Source organism: Ochlerotatus camptorhynchus, unplaced genomic scaffold (genome assembly GCF_037179485.1).
Source record: "Ochlerotatus camptorhynchus isolate MF236.1 unplaced genomic scaffold, CSIRO-AGI_Acam_v1.1 ptg000316l, whole genome shotgun sequence".
Lineage (NCBI taxonomy): Eukaryota > Metazoa > Arthropoda > Insecta > Diptera > Culicidae > Ochlerotatus > Ochlerotatus camptorhynchus.
In genome coordinates, this window is record NW_027040804.1 from 1,598,205 (window position 1) to 1,611,163 (window position 12,959).

Genomic DNA, 12,959 nt, shown 5'->3' on the forward strand with positions numbered 1-12,959 from the left:
GATGCAGCCATACGACCTGCTGCAACTGTTGAGAGAATGAGATGTTAGGGCTTCAGGAGGGTGAGCAAGCAGCCTCCAACTCCTTGGAGGAGTAACGCGAAACCGACGACTAGCTACTAAACCTCAAACTGGTTTCCCGAGAAGACGCTATGTTTAGTTTAGTGCTCAACATTCGCGAGGAAGGCTATCCGACTACTCATCTCTGTTGACTCGTCGAGCAGCAGCGGCATCACTCCGACAGCACGACGCTCGGACGGACAACGGTGGGATGTTTTTGTTTCGTTCTTCGTTGCTGTTTGTTACGTGTGTACGAGATATGCAAGCTTAGCTGTGTGGTTTGTGGCTGAAAGTGAAAGTTCTCAAAATTGGTTGCTGCTTGGTTACTTTGGAGGAACGGCCCACTTTGTAGATCACCACCGGGAGAAGTGTTTGTCACCAACAAACTTTGAGTTTGAACCAACAATATGTTTGCTCAACACAATCACTGCTGCCGGGCTGCCGAGTAGTCGCGTTTGAAGGTTTGAACCATTTTGACGTCGCTATGTTTGATGCCATGTTCGCGTGTATGTCATAAAATTGTTATGTAAATGCTACCGAGCTGCGGTGCGTTTGGAGATTGCGCTTTGCTTCGACTATGGATTTGTCAAGCTGGAAATGTGGGGGTCATTCAATGGTTGGTGAAATGTGTTAGCAGAGGAATACTCGGTTGAAGGAAAGTATTTACAGATTAAAAAGGTTTGCTTTAGCTGTCGTTGAATCGATTGCAGTGGCACCCCTCGTACTGGCGGTCACGTTATCTGCAGGTCAGCATTAACCACTATCACAGTTGAAGTTCGTTGGCTTGGTTATTACATTTCAACTGAAACTTTGCGTCTTCCTCAATTTAATATTTTTTGATCACCAACTGTAAGGTAATTGAGATAATATTTTCTCTGAGAAGTTGGAAAATTTTCGAGCTAGAAAATCGGAGTAATAATAGAATCAGGTGCGATAAAACGGGTTTGTACCTCCATCATAATAATGTTGAGAACTTTTGCCGAAGACGCTAAGTTTCTAAAGATATAATGAACCGAAGGAAATGGATTCTGTACTCTTTGACCTTCAGATGTCACTACAGTTGATCGTGGCGACATCCGTCGGAACTTATGCATACACTGCTAACAGGATTTCCGCCGTTTTTATCAAAAAAAGTATCTTTTGAGCAGAGTATGCAAAAAAGGTGGGACTTCAGATGTTAATCTAAATGCCTATATAGAGGTGCCATATCACTCGTAAGTTGTTCATCGAACATGCATTTAACGATCAATTTAAATGTTTCTTAGTTGTCAGTTCCGCTACCATTGCCAGTTGCATAGACAACTGCCTTGCGTTTGAAGTTTACACACTTTTACCATCTGTTAAGCATACTGCCCATAAACGTGTACTCAAAAGATGGCGGTAGTGTTTTAGCGACGATTTTTTACAGTGAGAACTAGAAACTCAAATAAAAAATTGGCCCGTCAATATGAATGAAGTTTCGTTCAAATTAACGGGATCCACGGTACTTCACTTAACACTACTGATCGTACTAATTTCACTCCATACTTATTACACATTTTGGAATCCAAGATGGCGGCCATCGGTTTTCAGAAGAAAAAAAAGTGTCAAATACCCTACAATATGGATATTTTCGGAACGGGGACGACTTCTAACATCAATTTTTCGGCATCTACGTGTCTTCCCCGTTCTGAAAATACCCACATTTAAGGGTATTTGACACTTTTCCTGAAATCGGAAGCCGCCGTATTAAATTTCAAAACGGCGTCGGATATCGATTTCCGGCTTCTCGACCTTACCCTGATTCAAAAAAAAAAAAAAACAGTTTATATGGTGTGTGTATCATAGAATTCAGAGACGAACCAGCCAACGGCTGAAAGTCTCTATAATAAAGAAATCAATCAATTAATCATAGAATTTCCCACTTTCTCTTAAACTGGAAGCTGCCATCACGGATGGCGTCGGTTATCGAATTAAGGTCTGTAGACGTCATCCAGATCCCAAAATTACATATAAATTGTAAGTCGTCATCTTGTATTTCTTAATAGACCGGCTGCATCCCGATTCCAAAAATACCAATATTGATGTGTATTTGACAGTATTGCTCACTTTTTCTAAAATTGGAACCCGCCATCTTGGATTTCAAAACGGCGTCAGGTATCGATTTAAGGCCTCTATCCCGGCCTCTATACGTTTTCCCGATTCGAAAAATACCTACCGAATGCGTGATAATATTTGCACCATCTTACAAATAAGGTTCCCGTTTCACCTGTGCATACAATTCCTTGGTTTTCTTTGCATGCACGTAACCTATAGCTCATACCGTAGTAGGCTGTGTAGAAAAGAAAATGATTTACTTAGTTTGACAGTTGCACCATGACGCAGTGGCAGCGTATTCGTGATTTGTCCCACGTGCAAATGTAGCAAAAAGACATTTCAATCGCCGTGGGAGTGTCCCGGTGGACCGTCAAAAGGGTTTTAGACCGAGAAAAGAAAGGAAAACTATCCGCGAAGGTGGCCACAGGTCGTCCGAGGTCAGCTCGGGTTCCGAGGGTTATCGCTGCTATCAAAAGGAAGATTCGGGTGAATCCAGTGCGTTCAATAAGGAAAATGGCAAAGGAACACGGGATCAGTGACTTTACTGCACGGAAGATCGTAAAGGAAGATTGTGGGGCGAAGTCGAGGGCACGGAAAAAAACTCACATGATTATCAACCGCATCCGGGAGCTACGAGTCGAACGATGCAAGAAAATCTTGAACTTCCTTAAGCGAAATCATCAGGTAATCTTGTTCACGGACGAGAGCATGTTTACCGTCGATCCCGTATCAAATTTCAGAACCGACCGGTATATTAGTTCTCTTCCGGTAAAAAACGTGGCCGACGAGCACAAGAACGTGTATCTAACCAAGCATCCTGCTAGTGTTATGGTGTTTGGATTGGTGGCTTCCGATGGCAAAAAATGGACCCGGTGTTCATTCCAGAAGGCGACAAGGTCAACATGGAGGTCTACATCGGGATTTTAAGTAAGTATGTTCTTCCGTCGATCAAAGAACAGTACGCTCCGAAGCCATATGTTGTATTTCAACAAGATGGGGTTCCGTGCCACACCTCGAACCGCACTCAGAAGTGGTTGCAGGAACATCTTCCGTTCTGGGCGAAGGATATGTGGCCGCCATCCAGCCCCGATCTTAATCCGCTGGATTACTCAATATGGCGCGTCATGAAGGCCAATGCCTGTTCTAAACGGCACCCGAGTACAGCAAGCCTCAGACAAACATTGACCCGTACATGGAGAGAAATGGATCCAGACTACATTATTAGAACCTGCCGTGCATTCTGGAAGCGTGTGGAGGCCGTAATTGCAGAAAGTGGAAACTCGATAGTTGAATAACATAGTTTAAGACTCTGAGAAACATCCCCCCTTTGAGTAAATAAAAAAAACTCGAAAACGAAATTTTTGGGAATTCTTTTAATTTTGACATTGCTCAATGGTGCAAACATTATCACATTATTTGACAGAATTTCACACTTTTTTTTTTCTGAAATCGGAAGCCGCCATCTTGGATTTCAAAATGGCGGTTAATATCGATTTTCAGCCTCTAGGCATGTTCCCGATTCCAAAAATTCCTATATTGATCGGTGTTTGCCAGTATTTCTTACTTTTATTAATCTGGAAGCCACCACCTTGGATTTGAAATGGCATCGGATATTGATTTCTGGCGTCTCGATTTGAAAAAAAAACCCACATTGATGGGTATTTGACAGTATTCCTCCCTTTTCTGAAATCAGAAGCCGCGATCTTGGATTTAAAAATGGCACCCGATATTGATTTTCAGCCTCTAGGCGGCTTCCCGATTCTAAACATACCTATTTTAATGGGTATTTGACAGTATTTCCCACTTTTTTTTAAACCTGAAGCCTCCATCACGCATCAATTTTCGGCCTCTAGACGACATCCAGATTAAAAAAAACACCTATATTGATGGGTATTTGACCTACCCCTGCCTTTTCTGAAATCGGAAGCTACCATCTTGGATTTCAAAATAGAGTCGGTCATCGATTTCCGGCCTCTATACGTCATCCCGATTGCAAAAATTTCTATCTTGATGGGTATTTTACAGTATTTCCCACATTTTCTGATATCGGAAGCCACCATCTTGGATTGAAAAATGGTGTCGGATATCGATTTTCATTCTCCAGAAATCATCCCGATTTCAAAAATAGTTATATTAAAATGTATTTGAAAGTATTTCTCCCTTTTTCTTTAACTGGAAGCTGACATATTGGATTTAAAAATGGCATCGGTTATCGATTTCCGGCCTCTAGGTGTCACCCCGATTCCAAAAATACCAATATTGAAGGGTATTTGAAAGTATTTTCTTCGTTTTCTGAAATCGGAAGCCGTCATCTTGGATTTCAATATAGCGTCGGACATCGATTTCTAGTCTCTAGATGTCATCCGGATTCCAAAAAAAACTTATATTGATGGTATTTGCCAGTATTTTCCAATTTTTTTCTGAAATTGGAATCCGCCATCTTGGATTTGAAAATGGTATCGGATATTGATTTCCAGCCCCTAGACATCATATCGATTCTAGAAATACACATATTGATGAGTATTTGACAGTATTTCCAACAATCAATACGAAACTAACGATTTTAAATTGGCTCACCACTTTAGTAGCCTATTGGTCCCAAGCAAACGATTAACGTACCCTATTCTAGTTGAAATTCTATTACTACACTATGTTTGTTTTGATTCGCTATGAAAGTTTGACATATAACATCAGGGGTGTGTGGATTCATGTAGAACATGCAGGGGTGAGTGAAATAGTTTGGGACTGCTTGGGACCGTTGTTCTGGTACTGAGTGAGCCAAAAATAATAATGATTTTCTTCGGGACCGAGTGGTCTTAGAGTTACCTCTATGGTATTTCCCACTTTTTCTGAAATCGGAAGCCATCATCTTGGATTTAAAAATGGCGACGGGTATCTATTTACATTCTCTAAATATCATCCCGTTTCCTAGAATGCCTATACTGATGGGTTTTTCTGCCTTTTTCCTAAACCGGAAGCCGCTAGCTTGGTTTTAAAAATGGCTTCGCTTATCAATTTTCGATCTCTAGGTGTCATCCTGACTCCAAAATACCCATATTCATGGATCGGCATTAATATTTCCCACGTTTTCTGAAATCGGAAGCTGCCATCTTGGATTTCAATACGGCATCGGGCATCGATTTTTGGTCTCTAGACGTCATCCCGATTCCAATAATACCTGTATCGATGGATATTTGACAGTATTTACCACTTTTTCTGAAATTGGAAACCACCATCTTGGATTTCAGAATGGCATTGTATATTGATTTTCAGCCTCTAGACGTCATCCTGATTAAAAAAATACCTACATTAGAGGGTATGAGATAGTATTTCACACTTTTATTAAACCGGAAGCCGGACATGCACGTGCACAGATCCATGCGAAAAGACGAAATGAACACGAGTTAAGCCAAAACAAACAGCATGAAAACTGATCGAAAGTCATTCTGTTGACGTTAAAGGGGTCTGTTCGAAGAGAAGAAGACAGAATTGAAAGTGATGGTTGGTAATTTCGTGATGCGACGATTTTTGATTGACTGTGATTTTGTTGGGCCCTGAAAGAAAGTATAGTTTACTATCTTTCTTTACTCTTCACTCGGTAAAACCAACAATCAATACGAAACTAACGATTTTAAATTGGTCCCTAGTGGACTAGCCTATTGGTCCCAAGCAAACGATTAACGTATCCCATTCTAGTCAAAATTCTAGTACTACGCAATGTTTGTTTTGATTAGCTATGAAAGTTTGACAGATAAAATGAGGGGTTATTGGTTTTTCCTATGTTTCGAGGGGTGAATCGATTAGCTTGGGACCGAAGAGAGTATCAGAGCTGAGCCAAAAAGTTGAGCACGTTATTTCGGGACCTTCTAGTCTTAGAGTTACCTCTTTGGTAAAACCAACAATCAATACGAAACTAACGATTTAAAATTGGCTCACTACTTGACTAGCCTATTGGTCCCAAGCAAGTCGATTAACGTACCCCATTCTTGTCAATATTGTAGTACTACACAATGCTTGTTTGATTCGCTATGAAAGCTTGACAGATAAAATGACGGGTTCGTGGATTTTCGAGGGGTGCATCCATAGAGGTAACTCTAAGACTAGTAGGTCCCGAAGAAAATCATTATTATTTTTGGCTCACTCAGTACCAGAACAACGGTCCCAAGCAGTCCCAAGCTATTTCACTCACCCCTGCATGTTCTGCATGAATCCACACACCCCTGATGTTATCTGTCAAACTTTCATAGCGAATCAAAACAAACATAGTGTAGTAATAGAATTTCAACTAGAATAGGATACGTTAATCGTTTGTTTGGGACCAATAGGCTACTAAAGTTGTGAGCCAATTTAAAATCGTTAGTTTCGTATTGATTGTTGGTGCATCGATTAGCTTAGGACCGAAGATAGTACTAGAGCTGAGCCAAAAAGTTGAGCACGTTTTTTTCGGGACCCACTAGCCTTAGAGTTACCTCTATGGTAGAACCATAGAGGTAACTCTAAGACCACTGGGTCCCGAAGAAAATCATTATTATTTTTGGCTCACTCAGTACCAGAACAGCTGTCCCAAGCAGTCCCAAGCTATTTCACTCACCCCTGCATGTTCTGCATGAATACACACACCCCTGATGTTATCTGTCAAACTTTCATAGCGAATCAAAACAAACATAGTGTAGTAATAGAATTTCAACTAGAATAGGGTATACGTTAATCGTTTGCTTGGGACCAATAGGCTACTAAAGTGGTGAGCCAATTTAAAATCGTTAGTTTCGTATTGATTGTTGGTAGAACTGGCAGTGTATTCCCAAAAACAAAAATCAAACAACGCAGATAGCGTCAAATCTCATGGCAAACATGATGACACACTTAGTGTTTTCTACCGAGCTTGGCTGTGCAAATCTCGGCAAAAAAAGTTTTACTGAGATCCCAGCAAAGATTTCATTTGTTTGCTGAGATTCAGCTTAGCATTATCCGAGACTCAGCAATCAAATGCCTCTTTTGCTGAGTTTTCAGTGAAACTTTTTCGGCCAAGATTTGCACAGCCGAGCTCGGTAGAAAAAAAAAAACTAAATGTGCATGTTTTCTTTCTCGATTCTAAAACTTCTCCGAAAGTGAGGTAGAGGCAGTATCCAAAGGGGTTCGAAATTGCACTTCAGCAAACATAACATAAGGAAACCAGCTCAATCAGCTGCATTGCCCAGGTAAAGTTGTGTGTGTGACATCATCGTACATGCTATGTGCTGCCGTGACAACGTGTATTCATGTGCGTCAATTTCTCAGTAGTTGGTATCAGTAAGCGTGAATTTTTTTCTCGTCTTAGTTCAGTGATAAATTTCCGGTGTTGCGCAATTATTTACCAAGTTGCTATGAAGGATTCACCTTGAAGTAAATATAAATGTAAATTTCCAACAGTTATTTATTCTATACCATATGCTGAACATGCATTTCGTTTACTGATGTCTCAAAATTAATTTTAGTGAAGATAATAATGCGAATGAAATCACACAACCCAACTAACATTTTTAGCTCTATAAGCTAACTTTTCCAGCGTTGTGCTGTAAAGTAGCTGAAACAAAGCTGCAGATACAGCTACAAGCAGAAGCTAGCAAAATAGTTTTGGAGAGCGTTTTCTCAACTTTCTCACAACCATTATTTAATTTGTCAGTCGCACTGAATAACATCAGCCAATATACGCTAATGTCACTTCTATACACACACAGCCAACACAATGAATATATTACTCATTTGATGGCTTCTACACAACCAACCACTCTTGCTGAATAACATAAACATCAAAAGTGCTTTTTCAACAACTAAACAACCTGTACTCAGCTAATTACCTGTGTTAGTGATGCTTTGGAAGCATTTTTACAGTCAACTAGGTTTATTTTTAGACGTGTGCAGTTCTACAGCTTTAATTCTGCTCCTTTACAAAGCTGAAGTAACTGGTCGAGAAAAGTGATTTATGTGCACTATTAAACAGCCTCTACTCAGCGATCTTGTTGTAGAAGGGCATGTAGATTTGTTTACATCAGTTCAAAGTGTTGGCGTAGCTAAGTTGGTAGTGTCAAGGTTTGCCAATGCGGTCGTCTCGAGTTCGATTCCAGGTTTCTGGTGCAGGGTAAATAATTTTGATGGTGTGCTTATAACTAATTTCGAATAATTTGATTGATTCTCACAACAAAATAAAGTCAATTAATTCCTCCAAGAAAAAAAGCGTAAATAATATTCAACCCGGCTTCAAGAGAAAGCTGTGTAGTGATTATTGGATAACCAGGAAAAGGTTGAGTAAGCGCCTTTCAAGTTCACACACAACTAAACTGCAGGATAACAGCTGTATAGAAGCGTAAATAAATATGCAATAAGAGCTTGTCCCAACCGTCACAACAGCTAAGTTCGCCAGATTTGCTTGAATAGAGATTGAGTAAAGGTTTCCACATATCGTATAACATTTAAATAGAGCTTGAGGCTGTATAAATGAAATGAGTAAAGCGTTTACATTGCGAAAATTGTTAGTTGGTAAGCACATCCAATTTTTCTCCAACCAGATGGTTGAAAAAAAAATCTTTATCATGAGTTTCAAATCAAAATAACACTTTAAATCCTAATGGATTTGAGTAAAAAATATGTTTTGCTTTTGAATTTGGATTTTGGAAACATGAATTGATGATTTTTTGGATCAGAATGCGCGGATTACTTTTTGAGTCGCCGATTTCTTTTCGACAAAAATATTAGTTCTGGGTTCACAGATATATTGAACTCCGTACAAATTGCTAAAACTGATCAGAGGGGTGAGGGTCAATAAAAGATTAAGCTTCTTTGCTTCCGATTTCAAGAAAAGGCGGAAGGATTCAAAGCGAGAAATTGACAAATTTTTTAAAACTAATCAGTACTGGTTTGATGCTTCAATTAATTTTCACAATTTCGGTTTTTCTTTTCTCCTAAAAAACTTGACGGTTTACCAGTGAAAAGTTCCGAGGAATGCTCTGTAAGAACGAAACCGCTCAAAACCTAGGAGCTGAGATCCACTCACTCATCACAAGAATTAACATTTGCAGCTCTGATGAGCTTGCGTGCCGAAGGGTCTTCTCGGGCTGCAAGAATAGTATCTCCGAAACTAAAGGTTACAAAAGTTTCATGTCTTCTGCAATTTTGCTTCATTTTAATAGATAAACAACTTTGTTTCATACACCATAGACGCTTTATTCAAAAGTTAAATTCGTGCGCCATCTCTATGGCCGTGTTGCGAACTAATTAAGTTATTCAGAAGAAACGGTTAACTAATACAAGCATCTTTACACAAGACAGTAATCTGATTGAATGCTTCGGTCAAAAGTTAATATTTTTTCTCCGAGAAATTTACTGATCTGCCCCAGCGTGTGCCCTTGGCGGGACCATTTTCGCCTCCCCTCACTACGTCTCTTATTCTTTGTACACATTAGTAGAACGAAAATTAGACCAAAATCCATTAGACCATTCCGCATTCTATTTGTTGCTCCTGTCAAACAGTTTAACCGAACGTAAACAATCATTTAAGAGTGCTCCAAGCAGTTTTTGAAGCTTTTAACCAAATGGCAATACAACTACATTCTTGTACAACTCTGGAAGCTATTATTCAACGTTTGATCAACTCAGGTGTTGTATAAGAGCTCCCAATGGTTTGTTTTGATGCGTTTATTCCACATCCTATAGAAGCTCCTGTCAAACAGTTTAACCGAACGTAAACAATCATTTAAGAGTGCTCCAAGCAGTTTTTGAAGCTTTTAACCAAATGGCAATACAACTACATTCTTGTACAACTCTGGAAGCTATTATTCAACGTTTGATCAACTCAGGTGTTGTATAAGAGCTCCCAATGGTTTGTTGTGATGCGTTTATTCCACGTTCTGTATAGCTTTTGTGAATCAGTTTAACTAAGGTGCTATAAAAGTTATCGTAGGTCTTATAAAGCATATAGTTAAACCGAACGTAAATAATCATTTAGGAGTGCTCCAATAGCTTTTAAAACTTTTAATCAAATGGCAATACAACTACATTCTTGTTCAACTCTGGAAGCTATTATTCAACGTTTGATCAACTCAGGTGTTTTATAAGAGCTCTCAATTGTTTGTTGGGTTTATTAGTTGCGATGGCAGGTTTTGGATTTACCAGACAGACTGACATAGGGTCAGTCTGTCTGGTAAATCCAAAACCTGCCTTCGCTACTAATAAAGAGCAACAAAATGATAAAATACAGTCGATCAAAAGCGCAGCCATCATCGCTAACCAGGTGTGGTTATGCCACCGACAAACCGACATGAATGACCATTCAAAGTATTATCAAATTTCTGATCAAAGCACAAAAATGACATCTGCCGCCGTGTTCGCGAAAAATGTGTATCCTAGCCATGAACACGCATACAAAATGTATGAGCTGCACAAATTACCGAAGTAATTCAACGACCTTTCAAACGACAATTCTCATCATCTTTCTCTTAAAATCATTCAATGCTACATCTATTTCCTTATCATGCAATTTCAATATACTGTCTTGCTCAAATCTATTTTCGGTTACTCGTTACTCTTTTATAAGAGAGCACGGTTCAGATTCGTACCCCGAACTTTAACGAACAGGTAGCGTATTCGCTTCAAATGAAATTAATTGGCTGAACGTATTAGGAACTCATTGCTTGTTGTATGACAAGTGTAACTCTACATGAGAGGACATTCCCGCTGGGGAACACATTTACGATTGAATTGTAAAAAACGTAACTTCATGCAATTTGATTAAATGAGTAAATTGCATAAATATGAATTTTGTGTAAATAAATAACTAACAAAAAAAATAATTAAATAAATGAAAAGCGTAGGTACTTGTTACACGTGTCTAATCTATTCTGGGCAAATTATGTTTATCTAGATAAAAAATTTCTATGGTTTTGACCGATGGGATCGCTGCACATTTGAATCCGCCGTTATGGATTCTCGATCAAGAGTTAAGTTTAAGTTTCATGTCGATTTGTCGGTGGTTATGCTTAGTCATTTAGGAAGCATTCTGTTTTCCGCAACACCGTCATTCCAACGAAAACAAACGGGCTTGAAGAAGCGTCCTAACCATAACAATGACTAATTGACAGACTGGCTCCAGGCAAGGACACAAGCAAGCGGTCAGTTTGCTTTTCTATAATTGTTGTTTATATATTTTTTGCTCGCACACACCACACACAGCGACTCATTCATCAAGAACAACAAGTTGAAGCGTTGGTAGGTATAAAAAGAGGCAAATCGAATTACAGCATTAGGAAATATCCTATGCGGAAGTAATTGAATTAAATCAACAACCCGGGAAGAAACGAAATCTATGAAACGGTTCGTCTCTATCGGTTCACAAGATTCGGAACTCGTATGTAGCGCAATGTACACCGTCGACCCGGCATCTATTATAAGCGTACATACCTCGGTGGAAGGCGTAGCAAAAACATCCAAGTTCAAAGTCGATTCGCTGATTTTCGCCGCATACACAATTCGGTCAACGAGTGGGTCTATACGGCTTGAAACCTTGCACGCTGGAGGTTGAAAGTGTCGGACTTTGAGCGGTATCGGATTGACTTCCAGCATTTTGAGTTTGGCGAAGGTCATGTACACAATCTGCAAGTCACTTTAGTAAATACCTAGACAATTCGCAATTTAATCTAAGTCAAATTTTCTTGGAGTGCATTGTTTGCAATCTCAGAGAATACAATCAATTAACTCATAAAAAAAAGAAGTAAGGTACGCCGAGGTAAGTTGAAAAGCGCGAAACGAAAGGTGTATCTTTTAGCGGAAGTGAATTTTAACTGAGATTATTTTTGAGTGGCATTGTGCGCTAGTGCAAACTACTGAACTAATAGTAGCTAGCCCCGGTGTACCTTAATCAAGATGCTTATGCAGATTGTGCTGGTAAGGGTAAGTACATCATTCAGAGAACCGGCTCAGTCAGTTAAAAGCAGCTTTGAAAGCCTTCCTCAGTCAAACCTTCCGGTATGTAAGCATTGATCGTTCATACCGAAATGACTCTTGACGATAAGTGTGTATTTTTCCAACTATAATTACCCATTGATTTGATGGTTGAAGATTTGACGATCGGCTGGATTGAGTGGAAAATCACAATATCATCATTTTATAAATACTTATGAACCGTTTTTCTCCGATAATTTCCGAAGTCTGAACGATATACCTAATTGGCGCATGGATTTCCTGTGTTGATGTGGTTGTTGCGTTCTCTATGCAGAAGGAATTTTCCCTCGTTGTGAAAAGCGATGGAATTGCGGTGGCCGGCGTGGAATAAAAAAATCGAAAGACATTGTGGAAGTTTGTGCAGCTTGATTGGTTTTCTTGTTTTGTTTTGATCAACATTTCTTGTTTGGATGGTCGCGTGTCTGCCGTGTGCATGGGAATTTAAGTTGACGGTCATTTCGGTCTGTTGATCTAGATTGACTGCCGATTGTATGCGAAAATTTAAAAAACGTCCGGACTACGGTGGTTCAGGGCTGTCTGATTTTGTTGATCGGTTTTGACTTTTGTCACTACAGCATGGAGCAGTGAGAAATGGAACGAACATTTCCGGCTATTGCAGCGATCCTAGTGGAAGAATTTGGAAACTTTTGACATCTATGTGTATACATTAACAATAACAACAACAGAACTTTTTTTTCCGCTACGCAATTCAATCGTATTCGGGGAAAAAATAATATGCATGAGGAAAGAGGAAAAATAATTGTGCACAATTATTACCCAACATGTTCCATATCTAAGTTTACGGAAAGAAATACCGTAAGGCACACAGTGCTTCCTGATGGCCTGAATCCATG

The 12,959-nt window shown here is 39.5% G+C and overlaps 1 protein-coding gene across 1 annotated transcript in view; it reads left to right on the plus strand.

The window, feature by feature from the left end:
• Nucleotides 1-12,027: 12,027 nt before the first annotated feature.
• The window catches only part of LOC135707718 (uncharacterized protein DDB_G0283357-like), a 38,950-nt gene continuing 38,018 nt past the window's right edge, over nt 12,028-12,959 (plus strand). The window contains exon 1 of the mRNA XM_065229602.1: nt 12,028-12,054. Coding sequence (XP_065085674.1) covers nt 12,028-12,054 — 27 coding nt within the window. The remainder of the gene's footprint in view (nt 12,055-12,959) is intronic.